General features: G+C 52.8%; 1 protein-coding gene across 1 annotated transcript in view; it reads left to right on the plus strand.

Moving 5' to 3' along the window:
• ash1l (ash1 (absent, small, or homeotic)-like (Drosophila)) overlaps positions 1 to 20,904 on the plus strand; it is a 248,737-nt gene extending 227,833 nt beyond the window's left edge. The window contains exons 22-26 of the mRNA XM_038787101.1: positions 458 to 630; positions 1,604 to 1,770; positions 5,842 to 5,882; positions 10,111 to 10,373; positions 15,314 to 20,904. Coding sequence (XP_038643029.1) covers positions 458 to 630; positions 1,604 to 1,770; positions 5,842 to 5,882; positions 10,111 to 10,373; positions 15,314 to 15,405 — 736 coding nt within the window. The 3' untranslated portion in view covers positions 15,406 to 20,904. The remainder of the gene's footprint in view (positions 1 to 457; positions 631 to 1,603; positions 1,771 to 5,841; positions 5,883 to 10,110; positions 10,374 to 15,313) is intronic.
• Positions 20,905 to 26,150: the final 5,246 nt, after the last annotated feature.

Here is a 26,150-nt window from a genome sequence, read left to right on the forward strand (position 1 = left end):
CATGCTAAATTGCCCTCCGTGTCCAAAATTGCCCCTCGTGTTGGGTGGGGTTATGAGGATAGGGTGGAGATGTGGGCTTGGGCAGGGTGCTCTTTCTAAGAGCCAGTGCAGACTCGATGGGCTGAATGGCCTCCTCCTGTACTGTAAATTCTGTGTGTCTATGATTGGGGCGAGTTGGAAAGAGTTGGGCAAGGGATGTTCGGTGGCCAGTTTTTGTCGGTTTAAATAATGAAAGGTTATTTGTGTTAACTTTACCAACCTGGTGACCACACATTGTTGGGCTCAGCCAAAGTCCTCGGGTATTTTAAAATAACCTCTCATTTCACTTGTGTCTCTGGGTCTGTAATTGACTGCTCACTGGCCTCTGGATTCGTGGAAAACGTGTACGCCGATATACGTATTATATTTTGAAGTTCTCTTTCAAAGTGTTGAATGATCTCCATTCTTGTTTTGACAGAGGGGAGCGTTTTGCCTTCGGTCACCATTATTTCCGACCCCACGAGACCCATCACTCGCCTTCGAGACGGTTTTACCACAACGAGTTATTCAGGGTGCCTCTGTACGAGATCATCCCCCTGGAGGCAGTGGTGGGGAACTGCTGCGTGTCGGACCTCTACACGTACTGTAAGGGTGAGTGAGAATTTAATCCCTCCTCCCTTACTGCTGGTATCAGGCCCCTCCTGGGGATAACTCGGCCCTGTCCATCGAACACACTTCTCCTTGAGGTGGCCCCCGCCCCGCCTGGAGCTCAATCTTGCGAACACTTTCCCACGCAGCTCACTGGATAGCCCCCCCCCAGAGGCTAGGAGTTGAAGAAGGTTGTAGCACGCCCCGCCCCCCCCCCCCCCCCCGCAGTGTTTTCAGCACAGCCTGGGATAGCCTCTGGCTCTTTGAGATTTGGACTTCAGTGTGGAAGATGCTGCCGCAGGAGTTTGTTTATATATGCACAGGATTGGGGCGGGGTGGTTAGCACTGCTGCCTTGCGGCGTCGAGGGCCCGGTTCGATCCCGGACCTGGGTCACTGTCCGTGTGGAGTTTGCACATTCTCCCCGTGTCTGCGTGGGTCTCGCCACCACAACCCAAAGATGTGCAGGGTAGGTGGATTGGCCACACTAAATTGCCCCTTAATTGGAAAAATTTAATTGGGTACTCTAAATTTATAAGAATATATATATGCACGGAATGTACAGCACTGAAACGGGCCATTTTTCCCCACAGGTTTGTCGCATTGTTACCTTGCGCGTAAGTCTCCCGTCCTCGGCCTTCTATCTCATTCCATCAGTATCCTTCTATCCCTTCTCCCTGATGATTATCTAGCTTCATTGAATGTATCTAAACGCCTCACCTCAACCACTTCCTCAGGCAATCAGTTCCATATTCCCACCAGTAAATGAATCCGGAATCACCAGCTAATGGGTTGCATCTTTGGTTTTAACTTTTCACATGCAAAGAAAGGTAGGTTTCTGAAATGTGATTGAGTACATGAGAAGAAATGTACCCTATACGTGGAAGGGTGGCTTTGTTAGTGGGGCTATATGGGGCTGAGGATGTGCTGGGGTTTGAAGCCGCACTGTTACACTCCTTTAATCTTTCGCCTCTTCAGGAAGGCCAAAGGGTGTGAAAGACCAGGACGTTTACATCTGTGACTACCGCCTGGATAAGTCGGCGCATCTCTTCTACAAGATTCACCGCAACCGCTACCCCGTCTGTACCAAAACATACGCCTTCGATCATTTCCCCAAGAAACTGACGCCCAAAAGAGATTTCTCTGTAAGTGTTAATGATGGGCTTGTTGTTGGGGGTGGGGTGGAGTGGTGTCCGAGGGGGCCGCTGGTGCGTGATGAAGGCTGTTGGATTCAGATTTGGTTTATCTTCCACGCTGCGCATTTAGTTTGCACGGACCCTCCCGTTTCCCTCGTGGCTTTCTCCCGAGTGTTTGGCACCCTGCCCCACGCCGAGAGCTGGTCTGCCCGTTGTCGTTTCCGGGAAGGCGTGTGATTGGGGATTTCGGTGGTGGGGGGGGGGGGGGCTGGTTTTCCTGTTGGGAGCCTGCTCAACTGACCCACGTGGAAAGACCCTGGCGGCAGAGTGGCCAGGTTGGAGAAATGCAAGCAGGGACGTGGCAGAGCAGGATCGCTCTGGGGAATGGATAGGGTGGCAGAGCGGGTTTGCAGAGGGTCAGGCCAGGGAGGGGTGGGGTGGCAGAGCGGGTCCGGAGAGGGTCAGGCCAGGGAGGGGTGGGGTGGCAGAGCGGGTCCGGAGAGGGTCAGGCCAGGGAGGGGTGGGGTGGCAGAGCGGGTCCGGAGAGGGTCAAGCCAGGGAGGGGTGGGGTGGCAGAGCAGGTCCGGAGAGGGTCAGGCCAGGGGGGGGGGGGGGGTGGGGTGGCAGAGCGGGTCCGGAGAGGGTCGGTCCAGGGAGGGGTGGGGTGGCAGAGCGGGTCCGGAGAGGGTCGGTCCAGGGAGGGGTGGGGTGGCAGAGCGGGTCCGGAGAGGGTCGGTCCAGGGAGGGGTGGCAGGGCGGGTCCGCAGAGGGTCGGTCCAGGGAGGGGTGGCAGGGCGGGTCCGCTGAGGGTCAGTCCAGGGAGGGGTGGCAGGGCGGGTCCGGAGAGGGTCGGTCCAGGGAGGGGTGGGGTGGCAGAGCGGGTCCGGAGAGGGTCGGTCCAGGGAGGGGTGGGGTGGCAGGGCGGGTCCGGAGAGGGTCGGTCCAGGGAGGGGTGGGGTGGCAGAGCGGGTCCGTAGAGGGTCGGTCCAGGGAGGGGTGGGGTGGCAGAGCGGGTCCGGAGAGGGTCGGTCCAGGGAGGGGTGGCAGGGCGGGTCCGCAGAGGGTCGGTCCAGGGAGGGGTGGGGTGGCAGAGCGGGTCCGGAGAGGGTCGGTCCAGGGAGGGGTGGCAGGGCGGGTCCGGAGAGGGTCGGTCCAGGGAGGGGTGGGGTGGCAGAGCGGGTCTGTAGAGGGTTAAGCCAGGGAGGGGTGGGGTGGCAGAACGGGTCGGGTGACAAGATGGGTCTGGCATTGGGAAGGGTCCATGGGGGGGGGGGGGGGAAGAGGGTCCACGGGGGGGGGGGGGGGGGAATGGGGAGAGGGTCCATGGGGGGGGGGGGTCGGGGGGGTCGGGGGGGGGGGGGGTCGGGGGGGAATGGGGAGAGGGTCGGGGGGGGGAATGGGGAGAGGGGGAGAGGGTCGGGGGGGGGGAATGGGGAGAGGGGGAGAGGGTCGGGGGGGGGAATGGGGAGAGGGGGAGAGGGTCGGGGGGGGAATGGGGAGAGGGGGAGAGGGTCGGGGGGGGGGAATGGGGAGAGGGGGAGAGGGTCGGGGGGGGAATGGGGAGAGGGGGAGAGGGTCGGGGGGGAATGGGGAGAGGGGGAGAGGGTCGGGGGGGGGGGGAATGGGGAGAGGGGGAGAGGGTCGGGGGGGGGAATGGGGAGAGGGTCGGGGGGGGGGAATGGGAGAGGGTCGGGGGGGGGAATGGGGAGAGGGTCGGGGGGGGGGAATGGGGAGAGGGTCGGGGGGGGGGGAATGGGGAGAGGGTCGGGGGGGGGGGGAATGGGGAGAGGGGGAGAGGGTCGGGGGGGAATGGGGAGAGGGGGAGAGGGTCGGGGGGGGGGGAATGGGGAGAGGGTCGGGGGGGGGAATGGGGAGAGGGTCGGGGGGGGGAATGGGGAGAGGGTCGGGGGGGGGGGGAATGGGGAGAGGGTCGGGGGGGGAATGGGGAGAGGGTCGGGGGGGGGGGGAATGGGGAGAGTCGAGGGTTAAACCCCCTCAGGCTCGGAAGTATTGATGGAGACGGGGAAATCAATCTCTATATTTCCAGCACTTCTCTGGCCTTCCAATAGAGGAATATGAACATGACGGGGAGCCAGGTTTGGGGAAGGGGCACCAAGCTGAAGACGGACGGTGGGGGGGAATCGAGTTGGCAGCAAGGGATGTGAGGAGGCTCCTGAATATTATTATGATGCCCGGGGAGGGGGTGGGGGGGTGCATAGAAGTAGTGGCTGCAATGGAAACGGAGAAGGCCTTTGACAGGGTGGAGTGGGGGTACCTGTGGGAAGTGTTAAGCAGGTTTGGATTAGGGGAGGGATTCATAGGGTGGGTCCAGCTCCTGTCTCGGGCCCCCATAGCGAGCGTGCCCACGAACCGGCTGAGGTCGGAGTATTTCAGGCTGCACCGAGGGACGAGGCAGGGGTGCCCCCTGTCCCCGCTACTATTTGCCCTGGCAAATGAGCCATTGGCCATAGCGCGTAGGACTTGAGGAACTGGAGGGGGCTGGTCCGGGGGGGGGGGCGCCGGGTTTCCCTCGACGCTGACGACCTGCTGTTGTATATGTCGGACCCGCTAGAGGGGATGGGCGAGGTCATGCGGATACTGGGGGACTTTGGGAGTTTCTCGGGGTACAAGCTGAACGTGGGCAAAAGGGGGCTGCTTGTAATCTGGGCCAGGAGGAGAGACTGGGGGGCTCCTGCTCCAGATAGTGGAGAGGAGCTTTCGATATTTAGGCATACAGGTGGCTAGGAGCTGGGATGCCCTGCACAGGCTCAACTTGTCTCGGCTGGTAGAGCAGATGGAGGGAGACTTTAAAAGGTGGGACATGCTCCCGCTTTCCCTGGTGGGAAGAGTGCAAATTGTGATGGTAACAGTTCTTCCCAGATTGCTGTTCGTCTTTCAGTGCCTCCCCATTTTCATCCCAAATTCTTTTTCAAGCGGGTAAACAGGATTATCGGCACTGAGGGCCTGGGGTCAGTGGAGGAGGCACAGGAAGAGGAGGGGGCCTCAGTCTGGACCCCGATACAGAACAACCACAGCTTTGCTCCAGGCAGGATAGATGGGGGGGGTTCCAAGGCTGGTGCAGGGCAGGCATTAGAAGGATGGGGGACCTGTTTATAGATGGGACTTTCTCCAGGATGCAGGCGCTGGAGGAGAAGTTCGGCCTCCCGCCGAGAAATGCTTTCAGATATCTCCGGGTTCGGGGCTTTCACAAGAAACAGGTGGGACATTCCCGCTGTTAACCCTGCGAAGGATACAGGACAGGGTGGTGTCTGGCATCTGGGTAGGAGAGGGGAAGGTATCGGACATATATCAGGAGCTGCAGGAGGCGGAGGAAGCCTTAGTGGAGGAGCTGAAGGGCGAGTGGGAGGAGGAGCTGAAGGGCGAGTGGGAGGAGGAGCTGGATGAGGGCCTGTGGGCTGATGACCTGGGCAGGGTGAATTCGTCCGCATCATGTGCCATGAGGGGGGGGGGGGGGGGGAGGGGAGAGGGGAGGGGAGAGGAGGGGGTGGGTCCCCCGGCCCGGGGTGGGTCCCCCGGCCCGGGGTGGGTCCCCGGCCCAGGGTGGGTCCCCGGCCCGGGGTGGGCCCCCCGGCCCGGGGTGGGTCCCCCGGCCTGGGGTGGGTCCTGGCCTGGGGTGGGTCCCCCGGCCTGGGGTGGGTCCCCCGGCCTGGGGTGGGTCCTGGCCTGGGGTGGGTCCCCCGGCCTGGGGTGGGTGTCGGCCCGGGGTGGGTGTCGGCCCGGGGTGGGTCCCCCGGCCCGGGGTGGGTCCCCGGCCTGGGGTGGGTCCCCGGCCTGGGGTGGGTCCCCCGGCCTGGGGTGGGTCCCCGGCCTGGGGTGGGTCCCCCGGCCTGGGGGTGGGTCCCCCGGCCTGGGGGTGGGTCCCCCGGCCTGGGGGTGGGTCCCCCGGCCTGGGGGTGGGTCCCCCGGCCTGGGGGTGGGTCCCCGGCCTGGGGTGGGTCCCAGCCTGGGGTGGGTTGGATCAGAGCAACATAAAGACTGGGGGAATGTGTTGTGATAAGAGCTTTCCCGTGTTGTTGAGCCTCCAATGACCTTTCTGTTCTCCTGTTTGCTTTCTGTCAGCCACACTACGTCCCAGAAAATTACAAGCGAAATGGAGGCCGGTGAGTAAAGTCTACTGTCAGCCTGCTCTTTATCCCTGGCTGTACTGTCAGCCTGCTCTTTATCCCTGGCTGTACTGTCAGCCTGCTCTTTATCCCTGGCTGTACTGTCAGCCTGCTCTTTATCCCTGGCTGTACTGTCAGCCTGCTCTTTATCCCTGGCTGTACTGTCAGCCTGCTCTTTATCCCTGGTTGTACTGTCAGCCTGCTCTTTATCCCTGGTTGTACTGTCAGTCCTGTTATCCACAATAGGTTTGTCGGTAAGCCCCCCACCCCAGCAGAAACCTGCGGCCATTCCGAGCCCCATGAGGCTCAGAGCACTTCCTGCAGCTCACCTGCCACATTGGGCGGAGGCTGTGAGGAACTGCCCTGTGCTGTGTTAGCTCATCTCCACCATGCTGCAGCAGAAAGTCACAATGAGTCTCTCTCCGTGGGTAAGTGAAGGGAGACTTCATTCAGCCAGCGTCCCCGCTCCTGACCCTGACTCCCAGGTACCAACACCGAGTGAGGACTGGTCTGAACTGGGCTGTGATAATCGGAAACTTGACCTGAACGGCCAGTTGGACATGGCTATCAGGAGCACCTCTATCCCAATGCCAGTCACTAGCTTTGGGAGCAAAGAGGGAAGAAGCAAGCACTTTTTAATTAAAATCTCATTCTCAATCAGACAAGTGATCAGCACTCAAAGGGTTAATGGCTCCCTCTGATCTCGAGAGTCTGGGAGAGGGGCCGAGGTTTTGTCTTTAAGTTGGAATTCTGCTTGCTCCTGTCTTTTGTTGCCCTCCCCAGCATTATTTGGATTGCTGTGGTCAGCTTGCAAAACAGGGTGACTAGCGCAAAGGCAAAACGGTTCCCGACTGTCCCTCTCTCCTTACTCTCCTTACACTCCCTCTCTCCTTACACTCCCTCTCTCCCTACACTCCCTCTCTCCCTACACTCCCTCTCTCCCTACACTCCCTCTCTCCCTACACTCCCTCTCTCCCTACACTCCCTCTCTCCCTACACTCCCTCTCTCCCTACACTCCCTCTCTCCCTACACTCCCTCTCTCCCTACACTCCCTCTCTCCCTACACTCCCTCTCTCCCTACACTCCCTCTCTCCCTACACTCCCTCTCTCCCTACACTCCCTCTCTCCCTACACTCCCTCTCTCCCTACACTCCCTCTCTCCCTACACTCCCTCTCTCCCTACACTCCCTCTCTCCCTACACTCTCTCTCTCCCTGATGCACCCAGTAGTCAAACAGCCTGTCCTCATTGTCCGGGGTCAGGGGTGAAGAATTATAAATGACGCACTGGCCAGCTGCCTGAAGCGCTAAAGAAAGTCTGGGGAAAGGACCTTGAGATAAGTGAGCGAGTGGATGATGATACAAGCAGCATTAACCTTGGTCTAACTGCTACCATCAGGAACATCTTCCCTGCATCTACCCTATCTAGTCCTGTTAGAATTTTATACGTCTCTATGAGATTCCCCTTCATTCTTCTGATCTCCAGCGAGAACAATCCTAACCTGGTCAATCTCTCCTCGCATGACAGTCCCGCCATCCCTGGAATCAGCCTGGTAAACCTTCGCTGCTCTCCCTCGAGAGCAAGAACATCCTTCCTCAGAGAAGGAGACCAAAACTGCCCCCAATACTCCAGGTGTGGCCTCACCAAGGCCCTGTACAATTGCAGCAACACATCCCTGCTTCTATACTCGAAACCTCTCGCAATGAAGGCCAACATACCATTAGCCTTCTTTACCGCCTGCTGAACCTGCATGCTCACCTTCGTGTCTCACCCATCTTCCCCTTTTAAATCACTTTTAAAACACTCCAGTACCGCATACTGTTAATTCTATGTACCGTAAATCTTCGAGTATCACACCTACTTTTCTTTGTCCCTCCCAAACCCCTCAAAAATAAATGGGAGCATATTACATACAGGGGTGCTAAAATATCTTCATATCTTCAAGCCATTAGGGCAGCACGGTGGCCTAGTGGTTAGCACAACCGCCTCACGGCGCTGAGGTCCCAGGTTCGATCCCGGCTCTGGGTCACTGTCTGTGTGGAGTTTGCACATTCTCCTCGTGTCTGCGTGGGTTTCGCCCCCACAACCCAAAAATGTGCTGAGTAGGGGGATTGGCTAAATTGCCCCTTAATAGAAAAAATAATTGGGTAATCTAAATTTAAAAAAAAAAAATATCTTCAAGCCATTGAAGGAATCCTGGCAGGCGATAGGGGGATATTGTTCTATGTCCAGGGTATGTTCCACTCAAAGATTTACGGTAGTTATTGTTTAATTTTAAGGGTTTTTTTTTGTGACACTTCCTCACAAACTCAAGGGAATAAAGCTACAATTCTCCATCGCGCTGCGTGTCACGGTAACGTCAGCGTAGCAGCGGGCTCCGGTCGGAGACTTGCAGTTTTTGTATCTTTCCCGACGAGCCGGGAATGCTTTCCGAAGTGCCGCACTCCCGTCCAGGGGCAGGGATGAGCGATGGGGCGATCCAAACGGTGATTAGGCCGCTGGGAGCTGTGCAGTGTGGGATAGGTCACTGCTGTGGGGGGGGGGGGGGGGGGGGGGGGGGGGGTTATACTCGGGGAGTGCAGGTTGGGAGTAAGCTTGAATCTGCACTTTTGGTTCCGACTTTGAGCTTGGCGTGCACTCGTTGGGCAAGTTCCACCAGCCCTCACCCGAGCCCATTAGTTAGTGGACTACCAGAACACTGAGCTTGCCGTACTTTCTGTCCCCCCCTCCCCGTCCCCCGCCACCGAATCCTCGGTCCGACGCTGCCACTGGGTTACCGCACCTTGCCCTGAGCCAATCGCAGAGCCAGGAAATGATGCTGGAGTGTGGCCGGCCGGAAGTGGGACAGGTACCATTGCCCCCCCCCCATCCCCTCTCGGTATCTATCCCTCAACAGGTCAGTTTGGAACGCAGTTCGCTCATCGCCTGCTGTTGCTGTTGGAGAGCAGTGCTCTGTTCTCTGATATCAACTGATTCAGAAACGCCAATGTCTCCACTGATACTGGGTGACTTTTATTTCCCTTCATCTTAGACTTTGCTGCACTCCCACCCATCAAACAACCTTAAAGATGTGAGTAAAGACCTTAGTGAATAAATAAGTGAATGAGTGTCTGATTCATTTCAAAGTACCTTCATAATACCTGTGCATGTGTGTGTGTGTGTGTCTGTTTTAAAACCGGGGCTCAACGCCCCCGCAACATTATTCACACCGCGAATGTTATTGCAATAATGTTAGTCCTCCTGCAGTCAGACAAGGCATCACCGTCCCCTTCTAGGTCAGCACAGACATGCAGGGAGCAACCTTAAACCATCTCCAGTACTCTGAAATTGGACCGCTGATGCAGATCTTATATTGGGGGTGGGAAGCAGTTTAGAAATACGTGTCGTTCCCATCAGGTGCTGCGTACTGTCAGTCTGTTCCCCATCTCCAGCCCGTGTTCTGCTTTTTTTTTTGGAGGGGGGAGGATTCACAAGACAAAACCTCTCGAGAAAAGTTAAACTTTTTTGACAAAATGGTAGCAAATTTATTCTGACCCTTACGCTGTTCAAAAGGGGATTGGGTCAATACTCAATGGGGGACAATGTTTTTTCCCGGGCAGGTTAGTGGGACTAACTGGGTAACTAATCAGCCAGCACAAACACGGCTGGCCTTTAATAAATCACAGCCGGGCACCTCTCCCTTCACATACCGAACGTTGGAACGGTTTGGGAATAGTTTAAGTCGAAAAGGACGAGTGTTGGGCGGCGCAGTGGTTAGCACTACTGCCTCACGGTGCCGACGTCCCAGGTTCGATCCCGGCTGTGGGTCACTGTCCCGTGTGGAGTTTGCACATTCTCCCCGTGTCTGCGTGGGTCTCACCCCCACAACCCAAAGATGTGCAGGTTAGGTGGATTGGCCGCGCTAAATTGCCCCTTAATTGGAAAAACTGAACAGGGCACTTTAAATTTATAAAATAAAAGGGCGCGTGTTATCTCAGTACTAAAGCATGAAACTTGAAAATTTCACACAGGCGTGAACTTTTTTCCGGCTCATGTTCAGCAAGTCACACAGCACCAGTTACAACGAGATGTAGCATCTGACTGTGGCCGGAGGAGACATGTGCATGCGGTGTGTCTGAAATGTCATTAACCAGAGTTTCTGAAGCTCGTCGGCCTGCGGTCAAATCTCAAGTGTTTCTCTTTTTTTTTTTCTCTCCTTTCCGGGGGCTGGGGAAACAAACGACAGGTCATCGTGGAAAACAGAGCGAACAAAAGTACACTGCAAGGAGGTGGCTCCGGAGGAAGACTTGCCTCCCCCCATCATCGAGGACATGTCGACCGCCCAAGAACAGCCAGCTGCCGAAATGCCGCACCTGGAGGAGCAGGAGAGCGAGAGCAGCAGTGCTCCTCCCAAGGTAGACTGCAGCCCAGAGGAGAAGCAGAGGGTGCAGAGAGAAAACCTCAACAAAATCCTCTTGAACCTCTTGTCCAAGATCCCAGGAAAAAATGGTGAGGCTTGGCTATTTGCAAAACCGTTTCTGCAAGCGGACAGGGGCAACGATTGCAGTGCTTAGCCTTACAGGCGAGAAAGGTGGCTGTGTGGGTGGCTGGCAATGACATGGTCTCTAAACCTCGAGGGGAAAAGGCCCTGTCCCAGATCCCTGTGCACTAACTCCTACTGCGGGAGTGGCACTACGTGCCTCCCTCCAGCCCTCCGGGGCTCTGTCTGATGCAGCACGGTAGCTCAGTGGACAGCACTGTGGCTTCACAGCGCCAGGGTCCCGGGTTCGACTCCCGGCTTGGGTCACTGTGCGGAGTCTGCACGTTCTCCCCGTGTCTGCGTGGGATTCCAGTTTCCTCCCACAAGTCCCCAAAGACGTGCTTGTTAGGTGAATCGGACATTCTGAATTCTCCCTCTGTACCCGAACAGGCGCCGGAATGTGACGATCGGGGCTTTTCACAGTAACTTCCTCGCGGCGTTAATGTAAACCTACTTGTGACAATGAAGATTATTATAATAAAAGATTATTATTACGCTGCTCTCGGGGGTAAGCTCAGAGGTCAAGAGCAGTTGCCCGGATAAAGCACCGAGTAGCCTGCTCCAAGGAACCATATGACATGAAGACGATTGGGAATGGGATCTTCAATCCTGGGGGGGGGTAATTTCTACTTAAAGTCCTGGCCGTTGACCATTAGTTCACGGGTAGCTTGCTCGCAGTGTCCGTATCCCTGGAATGAATGTTTGAAACCTACCATTGCCTTATTTTTCACCATGTACTATTAACAAACCGTTCCCAGGGCTTCGCCTGTTGTCGTAGGTTATGCTGAGCACCGGTGGTTGTCGGCCGCTGGGATTAAGCAAGAATAACTCCCGTCTCTTCAGCGCCTTTCATGCGGTAGAATTTCCCAAAGACTTGGGATCCATCCAGCAGTCTGTCGCAGTTGCAAAATTTCAATTAAACATTGATCCTCCTAGGGCAGCACGGTGGCCAAGTGGTTAGCATAACCGCCTCACGGCGCTGAGGGCCCAGGTTCGATCCCGGCTCTGGGTCACTGTCTGTGTGGAGTTTGCACATTCTCCCCGTGTCTGCGTGGGTTTCGCCCCCACAACCCAAAAATGTGCAGAGTAGGTGGATTGGCCACGCTAAATTGCCCCTTCATTGGAAAAAATAATTGGGTAATCTAAATTTTTTTTAAAAAATTGATCCTCCTGCATGAGACGCGATGTTGCAATGGGGAATGCACTGGCTGGAAGGGTGGTGGAAAGATCTTTAATAGTAACCTCCAAAAGGGGGCGTTACTGCACTGGAACAGCTTGGGGGCGTGGCTCATTCTCAAGCACAGGTCTTCAGTACTATTGCTGGAACGTTGTTAGGCCTGTTATGAGCCAGGCTTTTAAAAACTCCAAAGTGTAACCTGGAGTTCACCTGACCTCTTAACGTTTTGTTGAATTTGGCGAGGATCAGCACAAGAGAACTTCACTTGAGGTGTGATTCAACAGTCTTCCCAGACACTTTAAACAAACAAGTTTTATTCTAAGAACTTCGTTTTTTTTTTTAATTTTAGTGTACCCAATTTATTTTTTCCAATTAAGGGGGCAATTTAGCGTGGACAACCCACCTACCCTGCACATCTTTGGATTGTGGGGGCGAAACCCACGCAGACACGGGGAGAATGTGCAAACTCCACACGGACAGTGACCCAGAGCCGGGATCGAACCTGGGACCTCGGCGCCGTGAGGCAGCAGTGCTAACCCACTGGGCCACCGTGCTGCCCCCTAAGAACTTACTTAACATTTATATAAACACACAGCAAGACTTTTTATCAATTACAAACTTAAAGACACCACACAGCTACCGTAATCTATGTATAACTCTTTTTTTCTAAACGTATTTTATTACAATTATGTATAAAAACAGGTTACAACAAATAAACACCCCGGGAAACTTACTTCCCGACAATCAACTATACTGTCTGTTCCCCTACCCCCCCATCCCCCTCCCCCGCCCCCCTGCGACAAAAAGCCCGTCAAACATGGTCACAAACATCCCCCACCTTTCCTCAAACCCCCCTGCAGAGCCCCTTAACTCATACTTTATCTTCTCCAACCGCAGGAAGTCGTACATGTCACCCAACCGAGCCGCTACCCCCCCCCCCCCCCCCCCCCCCCCCCCCCCGGTGGCGACGCCGACCGCCACTCCTACAAAATTCACCGCCGTGCAATCAGAGAGGCGAAGGTCACGACATGGGCCTTCCTCCCCTCCGTGAGCTCCGGCTTCTCTGAAACCCCAAATATCGGCATCAAAGGTCCACTCCCTCCTCCACTATCCTGGCTACGGCTGCGAACGTTCCCGCCCGGAATCTTTCCCCACCTGCTGTCTCTGGCTGTGTAGCAGGGTCCTCCACACCTTCCCCGCCCATACAAAGTTAGAGATGATTGTGTCCACTTTCCGAAAAAAGGCCTTTGGTATAAAGATCGGGAGAGCCTGAAAGATAAACAAGAACCTCGGCAGAATATTCATTTTCACCACTTGATCCCTCTCCGCCAACATTAAGTGCCGTGTATCCCACCTCTTAAGATCCTCCCTGGCCTCATCCACCAGCTTTGTTAAGTTCCACTTATGGAGCCCCGTCCATTCCCATCGCCACCTGAATCCCCAAATACCTAAACCTCGCTTTTCCCTACAATTCTCCCTTCTCCAGTGCTTCATTAAACGCCCCCAATAGATGTGGTGCCAGGTCCACCTAAAATTCCACTGGGTACCCATCCGGCCCAGGGACCTTCCACGACTTCATACCCCTGATACTATCCAGATAAGAAGTCTCGCAACACCAGGTTAAAGTCCAACAAGTTTGTTGCAAACACCAGCTTTCGGAGCACTGCTCCTTCCTCAGGTGAAGGAGCAGTGCTTCCCAAAAAATTGCTCTTTCCTTTCCCTATCCGCATGAGCCTTAAACAAAATAATTTCCCCCCGGACCACTACCTTCAGTGCTTCCCAAAAAATGTCTGGCGACACCTCCCCATTCTGTTTCACCTCCACATACTCCTTAATCGCCACTCGCACCTTATCACAAAAACCTCCATCCGCCAATAACTCTGAGTCAAACCTCCACCCCGGCCTCTGCTCTCGTCCCGTACTGAACTGAATCTCCAGCCAGTGGGGCGCATGGTCCGAGATAACTAACCCCGCATAATGGAAGGAGGTGTTTAGGGTAATCTCTGATCTCGGGAGCCCATATTCGGGGTGTCGGACCAGCCGGGGTTGGAAACGGGCGCAGAGGCAGATGTTGCAGCCTTCGCCTCGTTGATCGCCCGAAGGCGGATCCTGTTAGGGTGGAGAGCAGCCTCTTCACCCTGTGCCCTGGCGTGGGGGGCGGGGGGACCAGCTGGAATTCTTGACGCTTGAAAAGGTCAAATTTGAACTGAGGGGAAGGATGAGGGGATTCTACAGTTCATGGGCGTTATTCATTATGCACTTTTGAGAATGGGATCACATCGAACATTAGGGGGGTTGGGGGCTGGGAGGGTTGGGGGGGCTGTGTATTAAGGGTGATTATGGGTGATCCCTGATTCCTTGTTGTCACTTGTTTATGTTGACATGCGGGCTAATGTCTGGGGTTTGGTGGGAGGATGGGACCACTGTTACTGAGATGAGGATTGACATTACATTCGTTACTGATTTTTGTTTATTGTTGGGTGTAAATTTGGGAGAAAATGTGAAAAAGTATGAGAATAAAAAATATATTTTTTTAAAAAATCTCCTCCCATGATCAACTGGTATGTGGCCAAATCCGGGATTGCTGCCAACAACCACCTCATAAAACCCACATCATCCCAATTTGGGGCATATACATTTACCAACACTACCGGGTGCCCCTTCCAGTACCCCACTCACAATCACATATCTCCCACCCGGATCCCTCACCTCCTTCCCACTCACTAATCCCATTTTTTTTTTTTGCTCATTAAAATCAACGCTCCCCTCGATTTCGAATCAAACCCCGAATGAAAAACCTGCCCGACCCACCCCTCCCTTAAGCTAACCTGGTCCTTCACACGGAGATGCACCTCCTGCAGAAAGACCACCCCCGCTTTCCAGCTCCTGAGGTGCATGAACACCCGCAACCTTTTAACCGGCCCATTCAGTCCCCGGACGATCTATGAATAACACTAAATGAATTTCCCCTTAACTGTTCCAATTCAAAAACGAAATTCTATGAACCAAAAACCCCATTTCTAGGGCGTGGCCCAGCACTCTACATTCTCACTTCAATAAGACTGACTTTCGCGGAGATTCTGACCCCGTCTCACCAGCAGGTTTAAACCCTTCCAGAAAGCAAACTATATCCTTTAAGTTATCAAAACAGGTAGTTACAATCAATGTATTTTTTTTTATTGGAACAGATATTTGAAATTAAAATAGAGCGAGACAGGCCAACACACTTCTGTTGTCCTGTCTGAGTCCACAGCAGTCAAACTCAAAAGCAAAGTCAAACAAACCTCACACAGAGCCACAGCCCAGCTCCACCCACACAATGACATCACTGAAGCCATGTGATAAGACACCAACCTTTCTTAAAGAGACACTCACATGACAGGGCCCAGAGCCTTTGCAGTGTCCACTGCCTTCCCATGATATGAATGGAATTGACTGAAGACTGGGGACCTCCGGAGGAGACCGAGATGGATCATCCACTCGGCAGGTCTGGCTGCAGATTGTTGCGAATGCTTCAGCCGTGTCTTTTGCACAGATGTGCTGGGCTCCTCCATCATTGAGGATGGGGATATTTGTGGAGCCTCCTCCTCCAGGGAGTTGTTTAATTGTCCCCCACCATTCACGGCTGGACGTGGCAGGGCTGCCACCCTCGCATTTGATTATCCTATACTAATGTATATTATTATCACGAGTGAACTGACTGAATTCTCCTTTGGTTTCTGTGCTTTCCAGCTATCGATGTGACCTACTTGTTGGAGGAAGGTTCGGGGAGACGGCTGCGCAGGCGCACACTCATGTTAACTGAGAGCAGCTTCAGGAAGTGACCCACAACCCTGGAAAGGAGTGTTTCCTGCCTTGCAAATCCTGGCTTGTGCCCTGTCCTATTGCGTCCTGACAGCAAGACAGAGTTAAGGGATGCACCCCCCTCCCCCTCCCCTCCTCCCTCACCCCCACCCCAAGCTCTCTGATTAAACTATTTAAAATAGGACAGGAGGGTGAAGACGGAACTGACGAAAATCGAAACACGTTAGCACTTGGATACAGTGGGGCCAGCCGGCGCTGCCACTATTGAGCTGCAGAGCGCTCTCTCTCTCTCTCTCTCGGTGCGCGCACATGTTTGTGTGGCGTTCCTCGTATTGATGGTGTGGGGCGGGTGGGGGTGCTCCTTTGGCCCGAGGCAGCTTAAAAACAAACTTTATTTTGGGGGAGGTGGGGTGCTCTCTTGCCAAACCGCCAACCATGAAATGCCCAGACAAGCGTCAAGAGATCTTTTTTTTTTTTTAAAAAGGACTGAGCTCCATTTCTGTTCCTGTTCTTTGATTGTATGTGTGAATTCACCAGTGTGATTGTCATACAGTTTGTCCAGAGTGTATATATATGTATATGGAGAAAGTGAAGAGAGCTGAGAAACGAGGCGGTGGGGTGGCGATGTTTACAGTCCAAGCCCAGTTTTTGCACTCACTCGGAGCAGTCACAGGCAGCCAGTGTGCTGGCCCAGTCGCCCCATCACGGTACTTGCTTGGAACATGTCACACCCACCCTCCCTGCTACAGCAACAAGAGAACGAAAATAGCAATTAATAGGTGGAGGGACGTTTGAGGCTGGGGTGGGGGGGGGGGGGGGGGGTCAGAACCTCAAATTAAGGAGGACACGAGCGGATTGGGAGACTGATTTAATAGCACTTAAAGTGTCTTTGTGGTTGGGGCCAGTGGGGAGGGGGGGGGGGATCTTTGCTTTTCACATTTTCTTGGTTCATCGAGGACATTTGGCAGATGGCATTGCTCGCGGTCTGGGCCGGGCACCTGGTGCGTTGCGGGAAGGAGATAAACAGGAGAGGAGAGCCGAGGTTCGCACGGGAGAGTCCTGGGGGGGAGGGTGTGGGGGGTGGTTCCTGCTGGGACGCACGGTAGTGGGTAACATCTCGGCGACTACACTCGAGGGCAGCCTGCAAGAGCTCGCAGTAAAAGTTGTGCTTCCAGTACTTTTGGTTAAAGGAGAAGAAAATGAGAGGACAAAGCACCAAAGAGTTGATTTTGTTGTTTAAAATAGGAATAAAATATCTTCTTTCCATATTAAAGGTGTGCGCACAGTTACCATGAGGGATTTACTCCCAAATGGAACCGTGCTTGATGGGGAAGGATGGAGTTCTGACTGTTTGATTTAGGGCAATTTTATCTCTCCGGAACCTGTTGAGAGAGTTTGGAGTAAGATGAGCATTTGGCCCAGAGTCTGTGCTTGACTATCCCTTCCAACAGTGGGCTCTCTTCCAGCCCCATTTCAAACCAGAATCTCCTCTTTAATTGCCCAAGCAATTGAGTGCTTTGTTCTGCCCCCGTTTCCTGGGCACCTTGCTGTTCACATCTTTGACACCAGAGGTGAACGCGCCCCAGACTGGGACCTGTCATCCTGGGTGTGATTAACAGTGCTGTTCCTTACTATCCCCCTCCAAAAAAAAAATGGATTGCTCGGCAGCAAAAAGAAATGGGTAGCCACAATTTGAATGGATGGAACCCCTGCCACTTCCTCACATTCGCATTCTTCTTACTCGCCTGTTACTTATTCCAGCAATCTTGAGCTGTGGTTTTCATTGTTCCCGCACAACATTAAACAGTACAGCGTAGAAGGAAGTAATTGTACCCATCAAACCAGCTTTGAATGAGCAGCTCAGTTAGTCCTACCCAGACCCCTCTCCTTTCCCCGTATCCCTGTGATATCTTTCTCCTGTAAATATTTATCCAGTTCTTTTTTTTTTTTGAAAGCCACTGTTGAATCTGCATCCCACCCCCGATTGAGCAGTGCATTTCAAATCTTTACCAATCGTTTTGTCACGAGTTTTTCCTCATGTCGTCCCTGGTTGTTTTGCCAAGAGTCTCGTTCTTTTGGGAGAGCCATGATCTCCAAAAGTAAGGAGTCACTGAAAGCTCTGTGTCTTAGCAACTGGTCATGGTGCAAATTAGGACAAATTACTATCTGTTTTCTCCTCTTCCTTACTCGCCTCCACCTCAATCCTTTGTTGTGTTCTGAGCTCAAGCTAGTAATTCCCCAGAATCTGATCGCACCTACTCGTGGCAAATATCTGATCACACGGTCGCGTGCGTTTAAGACCTTAAAAAATGGGCGCATAGTTTGTAACCTCTACTTCCCCTTCAGTAATCTGAATGCGACCGTCCCTCTGTGCCACCTCAGCCTGAAAGCAAAAGGCAGAGAATCCCTGTGCGTTGCCTCTTTTACTCCTTCCTTCCTTCCTCCCGATGCACTGAGCTGTTCCAGTGCTCACTGGCTGGGAGCTCAGCAGAGCACTGGCCATGCCCATCGTCAATAAACCAGGATCACTGATCGCAATCTTCGTTAATAACCACCCTGACAGAAATGTCTGCGGGGGGTGAGGGGAAGAGCCGAGAAACGAGTCTGGAGGTCTCTCCAGGAGAAGCAGCGTAGACCAGGGAGTCTGGGCAGCCTACCAGCCTACCGTCTGCCCCGACTGGGACGGCTACCGTCTGCCCCGACTGGGACGGCTACCGTCTGCCCCGACTGGGACGGCTACCGTCTGCTCCGACTGGGACGGCTACCGTCTGCCCCGACTGGGACGGCTACCGTCTGCCCCGACTGGGACGGCTACCGTCTGCCCCGACTGGGACGGCTACCGTCTGCCCCGACTGGGACGGCTACCGTCTGCCCCGACTGGGACGGCTCCCGTCTGCCCCGACTGGGACGGCTACCGTCTGCTCCGACTGGGACGGCTACCGTCTGCCCCGACTGGGACGGCTACCGTCTGCCCCGACTGGGACGGCTACCGTCTGCCCCGCCTGGGACGGCTACCGTCTGCCCCGACTGGGACGGCTACCGTCTGCCCCGCCTGGGACGGCTACCGTCTGCCCCGACTGGAACGGCTACCGTCTGCCCCGACTGGGACGGCTACCGTCTGCCCCGACTGGGACGGCTACCGTCTGCCCCGACTGGGACGGCTACCGTCTGCCCCGACTGGGACGGCTACCGTCTGCCCCGACTGGGACGGCTACCGTCTGCCCCGACTGGGACGGCTACCGTCTGCCCCGACTGGGACGGCTCCGTCTGCCCCGCCTGGGACGGCTACCGTCTGCCCCGCCTGGGACGGCTACCGTCTGCCCCGACTGGGACGGCTACCGTCTGCCCCGACTGGGACGGCTACCGTCTGCCCCGACTGGGACGGCTACCGTCTGCTCCGACTGGGACGGCTACCGTCTGCCCCGACTGGGACGGCTACCGTCTGCCCCGACTGGGACGGCTACCGTCTGCCCCGACTGGGACGGCTACCGTCTGCCCCGACTGGGACGGCTACCGTCTGCCCCGACTGGGACGGCTACCGTCTGCCCCGACTGGGACGGCTCCCGTCTGCCCCGACTGGGACGGCTACCGTCTGCTCCGACTGGGACGGCTACCGTCTGCTCCGACTGGGACGGCTACCGTCTGCCCCGACTGGGACGGCTACCGTCTGCCCCGCCTGGGACGGCTACCGTCTGCCCCGCCTGGGACGGCTACCGTCTGCCCCGCCTGGGACGGCTACCGTCTGCCCCGACTGGGACGGCTACCGTCTGCCCCGACTGGGGCGGCTACCGTCTGCCCCGACTGGGACGGCTACCGTCTGCCCCGACTGGGACGGCTACCGTCTGCCCCGACTGGGGCGGCTACCGTCTGCCCCGACTGGGGCGGCTACCGTCTGCCCCGACTGGGACGGCTACCGTCTGCCCCGACTGGGACGGCTACCGTCTGCCCCGACTGGGACGGCTACCGTCTGCCCCGACTGGGACAGCTACCGTCTGCCCCGACTGGGACGGCTACCGTCTGCCCCGACTGGGACGGCTACCGTCTGCCCCGACTGGGAAGACTCCTAGAGGATGTAGGGAAGAAACAGACTGAATGTTGATTGTCCGCTCAGCCACTGAGGAATCCACATGTGAGCAGATACGGGAGGCTGGCTTTACCCAGCGTCTTGACTCGTGTATAATGTTAACCAGCTCTGCGTGCAACACCAAACTCTGCTTCACCAGAGTGAAGCCAGTGTGAAAACGCCTCTTTATATATATATTTAAAAAAAACAAAGAAATGAAAGTAGGCAGGAAAAGAAGAGGAAAGCCACTACAGAAACGAAAAAGCAGTATTCAAAATGAAAAAGTATTTGTTGTGAGGTAGAAAACATTCGCGTAGAAGTAACAATAAAGACACTACGTCTGTGTTCTGTTGAACTGTATAGTGCAGTACCTTCCCCCCCCGCCCATTTTAACTAAAAAGTTAAAAATGAAAAAAAATATAGCTTTGCTTTGTCCGTATGTAAGCTTACGCAGCCCCTCCGCCCCCGACATCCTTTTAAATAAGTTTTTAAAAAAACAAAAAATGATGTGCCAACGTGTACATATCAGTTGTGTAGTTGTGAGCAATACTGTCGTCACATGTTCCTTCACACAGACTAAGTCTGTCCTAATGTACAAAATGCATTGCGTCAATCGCAACGGAACATGTTCATCCCATTCCCCTTTTTTGTGTCTCAAATGAAGAAGAAACCTCCCCCCCTCTCCCCACTTTGAGATCATATTTTATTAAAAAAAAAACGAAAAAAGAGAAAGATTGTTTTGACTATTTTCTTACTGTTGAGAAACACTGTACAGTAGCAGAAGATTTGAGTATATGATACTCAGTACTCAGCTCATCGTTGATAGGAGTTTTCGCAGGTCTGTAATTTTTCATTTGTCTTCGTTATAGACATTTTCATTCTCGGTAATAGTGTCAAACACTAAGAAAAATAACCAACAAAAAAAAATTTATATATGTAGAAGGCACACTATGTCTGTCGTTTTCTCTTTCTTTGCTGAAAGATTAAATCATGTTTTAGACAATCAGTGCTTAGGTAATGCCATTTTTCTTTTCTCCCCTCCCTCCCTTCCCTCTCTCCTTCGCCTCCCTCCTCCCCTTACCTCCCCCACACCCTGCCCCTCCTTAACAGGCATAGAAAGTGATGACAGGTTTTTTTTTTAATGTTTTATTTTTGGGTTACTTTTTAAAGAAAAAAAATAACAAAAAGAAAGTCACGGAATCGCTGTTTAAAAGCACTACATTATTGCAAATAGATATAACTATAGTCTGCATGGGTGTAGGCAGTGTGATTGTTTGCTGGAAAAATGCTGCTAATATATTTACTTTTTACAGAAGCATATCTAATAGATAATTGTTTTGACTTTAATCTTTGTAAATTATGTATTACGAATTTTACCGTTGGATGTAATTGCATAAAGACGCTTGTATCTCAACTTGAGACAGTCTAGTATTAAATGGAGAAACTGTTTTTTTTTTCTTAATCGTCGTTTGTGGTTTTTCTTTGGGTTGAATTCTCAAAAAGCTGGCCGGTCAAACATGAAATGAAAATGAAAATGGCTTATTGTCACGAGTAGGCTTCAGTGAAGTTACTGTGAAAAGCCCCTAGTCGCCACATTCCGGAGCCTGTTCGGGGAGGCTGTGCATCAGGACAGGAGGGGACCTGTACCCCAGTGAGTCAGCAACTTCAGGAGAGGAGGGGGAGTCTGTACCCCAGTGAGAGTCAGCACCTTCAGGAGAGGGGACCCTGTACCCCAGTGAGAGTCAACACCTTCAGGAGAGGAGGGGGACCCTGTACCCCAGTGAGAGTCAGCACCTTCAGGAGAGGTGGGGACTCTGTACCCCAGTGAGAGTCAGCACCTTCAGGAGAGGAGGAGGGACCCTGTACCCCAGTGAGAGTCAGCACCTTCAGGAGAGGAGGGGGGCCCTGTACCCCAGTGAGAGTCAGCACCTTCAGGAGAGGAGGGAGACCCTCTACCCCAGTGAGAGTCAGCACCTTCAGGAGAGGAGGGGGAGTCTGTACCCCAGTGAGAGTCAGCACCTTCAGGAGAGGAGGGGGTCCCTATACCCCAGTGAGAGTCAGCACCTTCAGGAGAGGAGGGGGGCTCTGTACCCCAGTGAGAGTCAGCACCTTCAGAAAAGGAGGGGGACCCTGTACCCCAGTGAGAGTCAGCACCTTCAGGAGAGATGGGGGACCCTGTACCCCAGTGAGAGTCAGCACCTTCAGGAGAGGAGGGAGACCCTGTACCCCAGTGAGAGTCAGCACCTTCAGGAGAGGAGGGGGACCCTGTACCCCAGTGAGAGTCAGCACCTTCAGGAGAGGAGGGGGAGTCTGTACCCCAGTGAGAGTCAGCACCTTCAGGAGAGGAGGGGGGCCCTGTACCCCAGTGAGAGTCAGCACCGTCAGGAGAGGGGATCCTGTACCCCAGTGAGGGTCAGCACCTTCAGGAGAGGAGGAGGACCCTGTACCCCAGTGAGAGTCAGCACCTTCAGGAGAGGAGGGGGGCCCTGTACCCCAGTGAGAGTTAGCACCTTCAGGAGAGGAGGGGGGCCCTGTACCCCAGTGAGAGTCAGCACCTTCAGGAGAGGAGGGAGACCCTGTACTCCAGTGAGAGTCAGCACCTTCAGGAGAGGAGGGAGACCCTCTACCCCAGTGAGAGTCAGCACCTTCAGGAGAGGAGGGGGAGTCTGTACCCCAGTGAGAGTCAGCACCTTCAGGAGAGGGGACCCTGTACCCCAGTGAGAGTCAGCACCTTCAGGAGAGGAGGGGGAGTCTGTACCCCAGTGAGAGTCAGCACCTTCAGGAGAGGAGGGGGAGTCTGTACCCCAGTGAGAGTCAGCACCTTCAGGAGAGGAGGGGGACCCTGTACCCCAGTGAGAGTCAGCACCTTCAGGAGAGGAGGGGGAGACTGTACCCCAGTGAGAGTCAGCACCTTCAGGAGAGGAGGGGGAGTCTGTACCCCAGTGAGAGTCAACCCCTTCAGGAGCGATGAGGGAGATTGTGAAGGGAAAATTAAATACTCTTCATTTGCTGGTTAATTTTGGAACAGGAATCTATAGTAAAAGGTGTCTCTATCCAAACGCTTTAGACGTTTGTCAGCAGCAAGGGCAGCCGATCTATCTCCACTTAAATACTCCGCCTCCTGTCTCTGCCTGCCCTGATGCAAATGGAGCGTTTAACAATGATACTAGCTCGAAATGAGCACACATATGATTGAGCTGGAATGTGAAGAGGGTTCAAGGGAGAGTCTGAGAACAGCTGTGAACAGGGAAGGTTAATGGAAAGGTACGGACATCCAATAAAATATTACTCAGCATCTGGTAATGCGCAGCAGCTATTACTGAAACACATTCACCACATTGGCTCACTGCTCATTCTGGGAATGAGTAATATCTCAAACATTCATCAACGCAGGCTGGATACGGCTCAGGATTTTCCATTGTATCGGTTCGCTGTTTCAACTCCCGGTTTCATTTACCTTCATGGAAAATAGCAGCAGGAGTGGGCCATTCGGCCCTTTGAATATGTTCAAAGCCGCTCCTCCATCTCAAGGCTGCCCTCTCCACACTCCTCCCCATACCCCCTGCTGCCTTTAGAGTCGCAAAATCTATTGCCGCCTCGAGCGATTTGGCCTTCACGGCTGCCTGTGCCGAGAATTCCACAAGTTTGCTCCCCCCTGTTATGGGCCAGGGTTTAGAAAACTCCAAAATATATCAGGGAGTTCACCTGACCTACAACAGTTTATCGAATTTGGTCGGGATGAGCACGAGCTTGCCTTTCCGGTGTTATTCAACAGAGGTCTGATATTAAAAAAACAGAGGTCATTGGCACTTTTGATCAAAAAAAAACTTTATTCTACAAATTCAGTTAACATTTGTATAAACACGCGCCTGCAAGGCATTAACTACAAACATAAATACACACAGCTACAGTAATCTGTTTATAACCCTTAATGAATCCCCATTAACTGTTCCAATTTAACAACAAAATCTAAATAAAAACCAGAACCTCCTTTTCAAAGGTGTGGCCCACCACTCTTACTGGTGTAAGACTTGGTCAAAAGTAAACTCAGAGCCACAGCCCAGCTCCGCCCACACAATGACATCACTGAAGCCATGTGATGTTTTTTTTTATAAATTTAGAATATCCAATTCATTTTTTCCAATTAAGGGGCAATTTAACGTGGCCAATCCACCTAACCTGCACATCTTTTGGGTTGTGGGGGTGAAACCCACGCAGACACGGGGAGAATGTGCAAACTCCTCACAGACAGTGACCCAGGGCCGGGATTCGAACCCGGGTCCTCAGCGCCGTAGGCAGCAATGCTAACCACTGTGCCACCGTGCCGCCCCTGAAGCCATGTGATAAGACAAAAACATTTCTTAAAGGGACACTCACATGACACCTCCCCCCAAGGAAAAAAAATACCATTAGCTTCAAAGATGCTTTCATTTTTCACTTGCCCATTCATAACAATTGTTAAATATACATTATTTAGACAAAAACAAAACAGGCAAACATTGATAATAATACAGTCCATTTTAGTTCTTTGTCTTCCTGCAACTGGAATCCCTCTTCATTGACAGTCTCTTTGGAGAAGAAGTTCTCTGCACCATCCATCCATTTCTCTACGCCTCTGCGTCTTTCTTTAAGGCCAGGTACTTTCGTTCAATCCGATTCTCCAACACAGGAGCATTGGTTAACACGGCCTTTAGGCCTTCAAATGCCTGTTGACACTCCGCTGTCCACTGAAATAGGCTACTCTTCTTCAGCAAGTCCGTCAGTGGAGCAACCACACTGCTAACATGCGGCACAAATTTGCAGTAAAAAACACTCGTGCCAAGAAATCACCATTATTTCCCTTTGTGTCGAGGGTTTTGGAAACTCCCCAATAACTTTTGTTTTCACATCCTGTGGAACCATTTGTCCATGTCCAAATGTATGGCGAAGGAAAGTGACTTGGGCATTTCCAAACTCACTTTTGGCTAGATTAACCACCAAACCCGCCTCCTGAAGTTGATTGAATAACTCCATCAGATGCTTCAAATGTTCTTTCCATGTCTGACTAAAAATCACCAGATCATCTATGTATACCGCATAACTGAATAATCCTGAATCGACTTTGTTAGTTAACCATTGAAATGTGGCTGGGTGCGTTTTCCATGCCAAATGGCATAACTTTGAATTGGTATATACCATCTGGAATCACAAAATCTGAAATCTCCTTTGTCCTTTCGGATAAAGGTACCTGCCAGTAACCTTTTTAAGTAAATCCAGTTTGGAAATAAAAGCTGATTGTCCCACTTCACTGCAGTGTTCCAAGGATAGGATAAGAGTCCGTTCTTGTAACTGCATTAACCTTTCTATAGTCCACACACAATCGTTGGGTACCGTCCAGGTTTGGCACCATCACAATGGGTGAGCTCCATTGGCTGCAACCCACTTCAATTATGCCATTTTTAAGCATAACTTTCTTTTTGATCCTGTGCCAATTTTAACGGGTTAAGCCTATATGCATGTTGTTTAACTGGAACAGCATTTCCCACATCTACATCATGTATAACCATTTTAGTACTTCCCAACATATTTCCACAAACTTGCCCATGTGATATTAATAATTATTTCAGGTCAGTTTGCTTTTCCTCTTGGAAAGTAACTCAACAATTTATCCCAATTTTTAAAAACGTCCTCGTTATCCAATTTAATTTGAGGAATGTCAAATTCACAGTCATCTGGATTCGGTTCTTCACTTTGAGTTAGAATCACTAAAACCTTCTCCTTTCCTTTTTAAAAACTTTTAAGAATATTCACATGACACACTCGGTGAGTTTTTCTTCTCTCTGCCGTTCTTACTAAATAATTCACCTCACTCAATTTCCTTTCAATCTGATGAGCTCCACAAAACCTTGCTTTTAAAGGTTCGCCTACCACTGCTAACACTAAAAGTTTATCTCCACTGGCAAAACTACAAACTTTTGCTTTGTTGTCTGCTACCTGTTACATCACATGCTGTGCAACATTTAAATGCTGTCCAGCCAATTTGCCTGCTCTATTTAATCGTTCCCTAAAATTTGACATGTAATCCAATATGTAAGTTCTGACTGCCCACTCACCAATTTTTCCTTAATCAATTTAAGTGGTCCTCTTACCTTCCTTACTTGAGAAAGGACGTACTGGCGCTGGAGGGTGTGCAGAGGAGATTCACTAGGTTAATCCCAGAGCTGAAGGGGTTGGATTACGAGGAGAGGTTGAGTAGACTGGGACTGTACTCGTTGGAATTTAGAAGGATGAGGGGGGATCTTATAGAAACATTTAAAATTATGAAGGGAATAGATAGGATAGATGCGGGCAGGTTGTTTCCACTGGCGGGTGACAGCAGAACTAGGGGGCATAGCCTCAAAATAAGGGGAAGTAGATTTAGGACTGAGTTTAGGAGGAACTTCTTCACCCAAAGGGTTGTGAATCTATGGAATTCCTTGCCCAGTGAAGCAGTTGAGGCTCCTTCATTACATGTTTTTAAAGTAAAGATAGATAGTTTTTTGAAGAATAAAGGGATTAAGGGTTATGGTGTTCAGGCCGGAAAGTGGAGCTGAGTCCACAAAAGATCAGCCATGATCTAATTGAATGGCGGAGCAGGCTCGAGGGGCCAGATGGCCTACTCCTGCTCCTAGTTCTTATGTTCTTATGACCAAATATTAGTTCAAAAGGACTGAATTTGGTTGA

The sequence above is a fragment of the Scyliorhinus canicula genome, chromosome 30, assembly GCF_902713615.1.
Source record: "Scyliorhinus canicula chromosome 30, sScyCan1.1, whole genome shotgun sequence".
In the NCBI taxonomy this organism is placed as follows: Eukaryota; Metazoa; Chordata; class Chondrichthyes; order Carcharhiniformes; family Scyliorhinidae; genus Scyliorhinus; species Scyliorhinus canicula.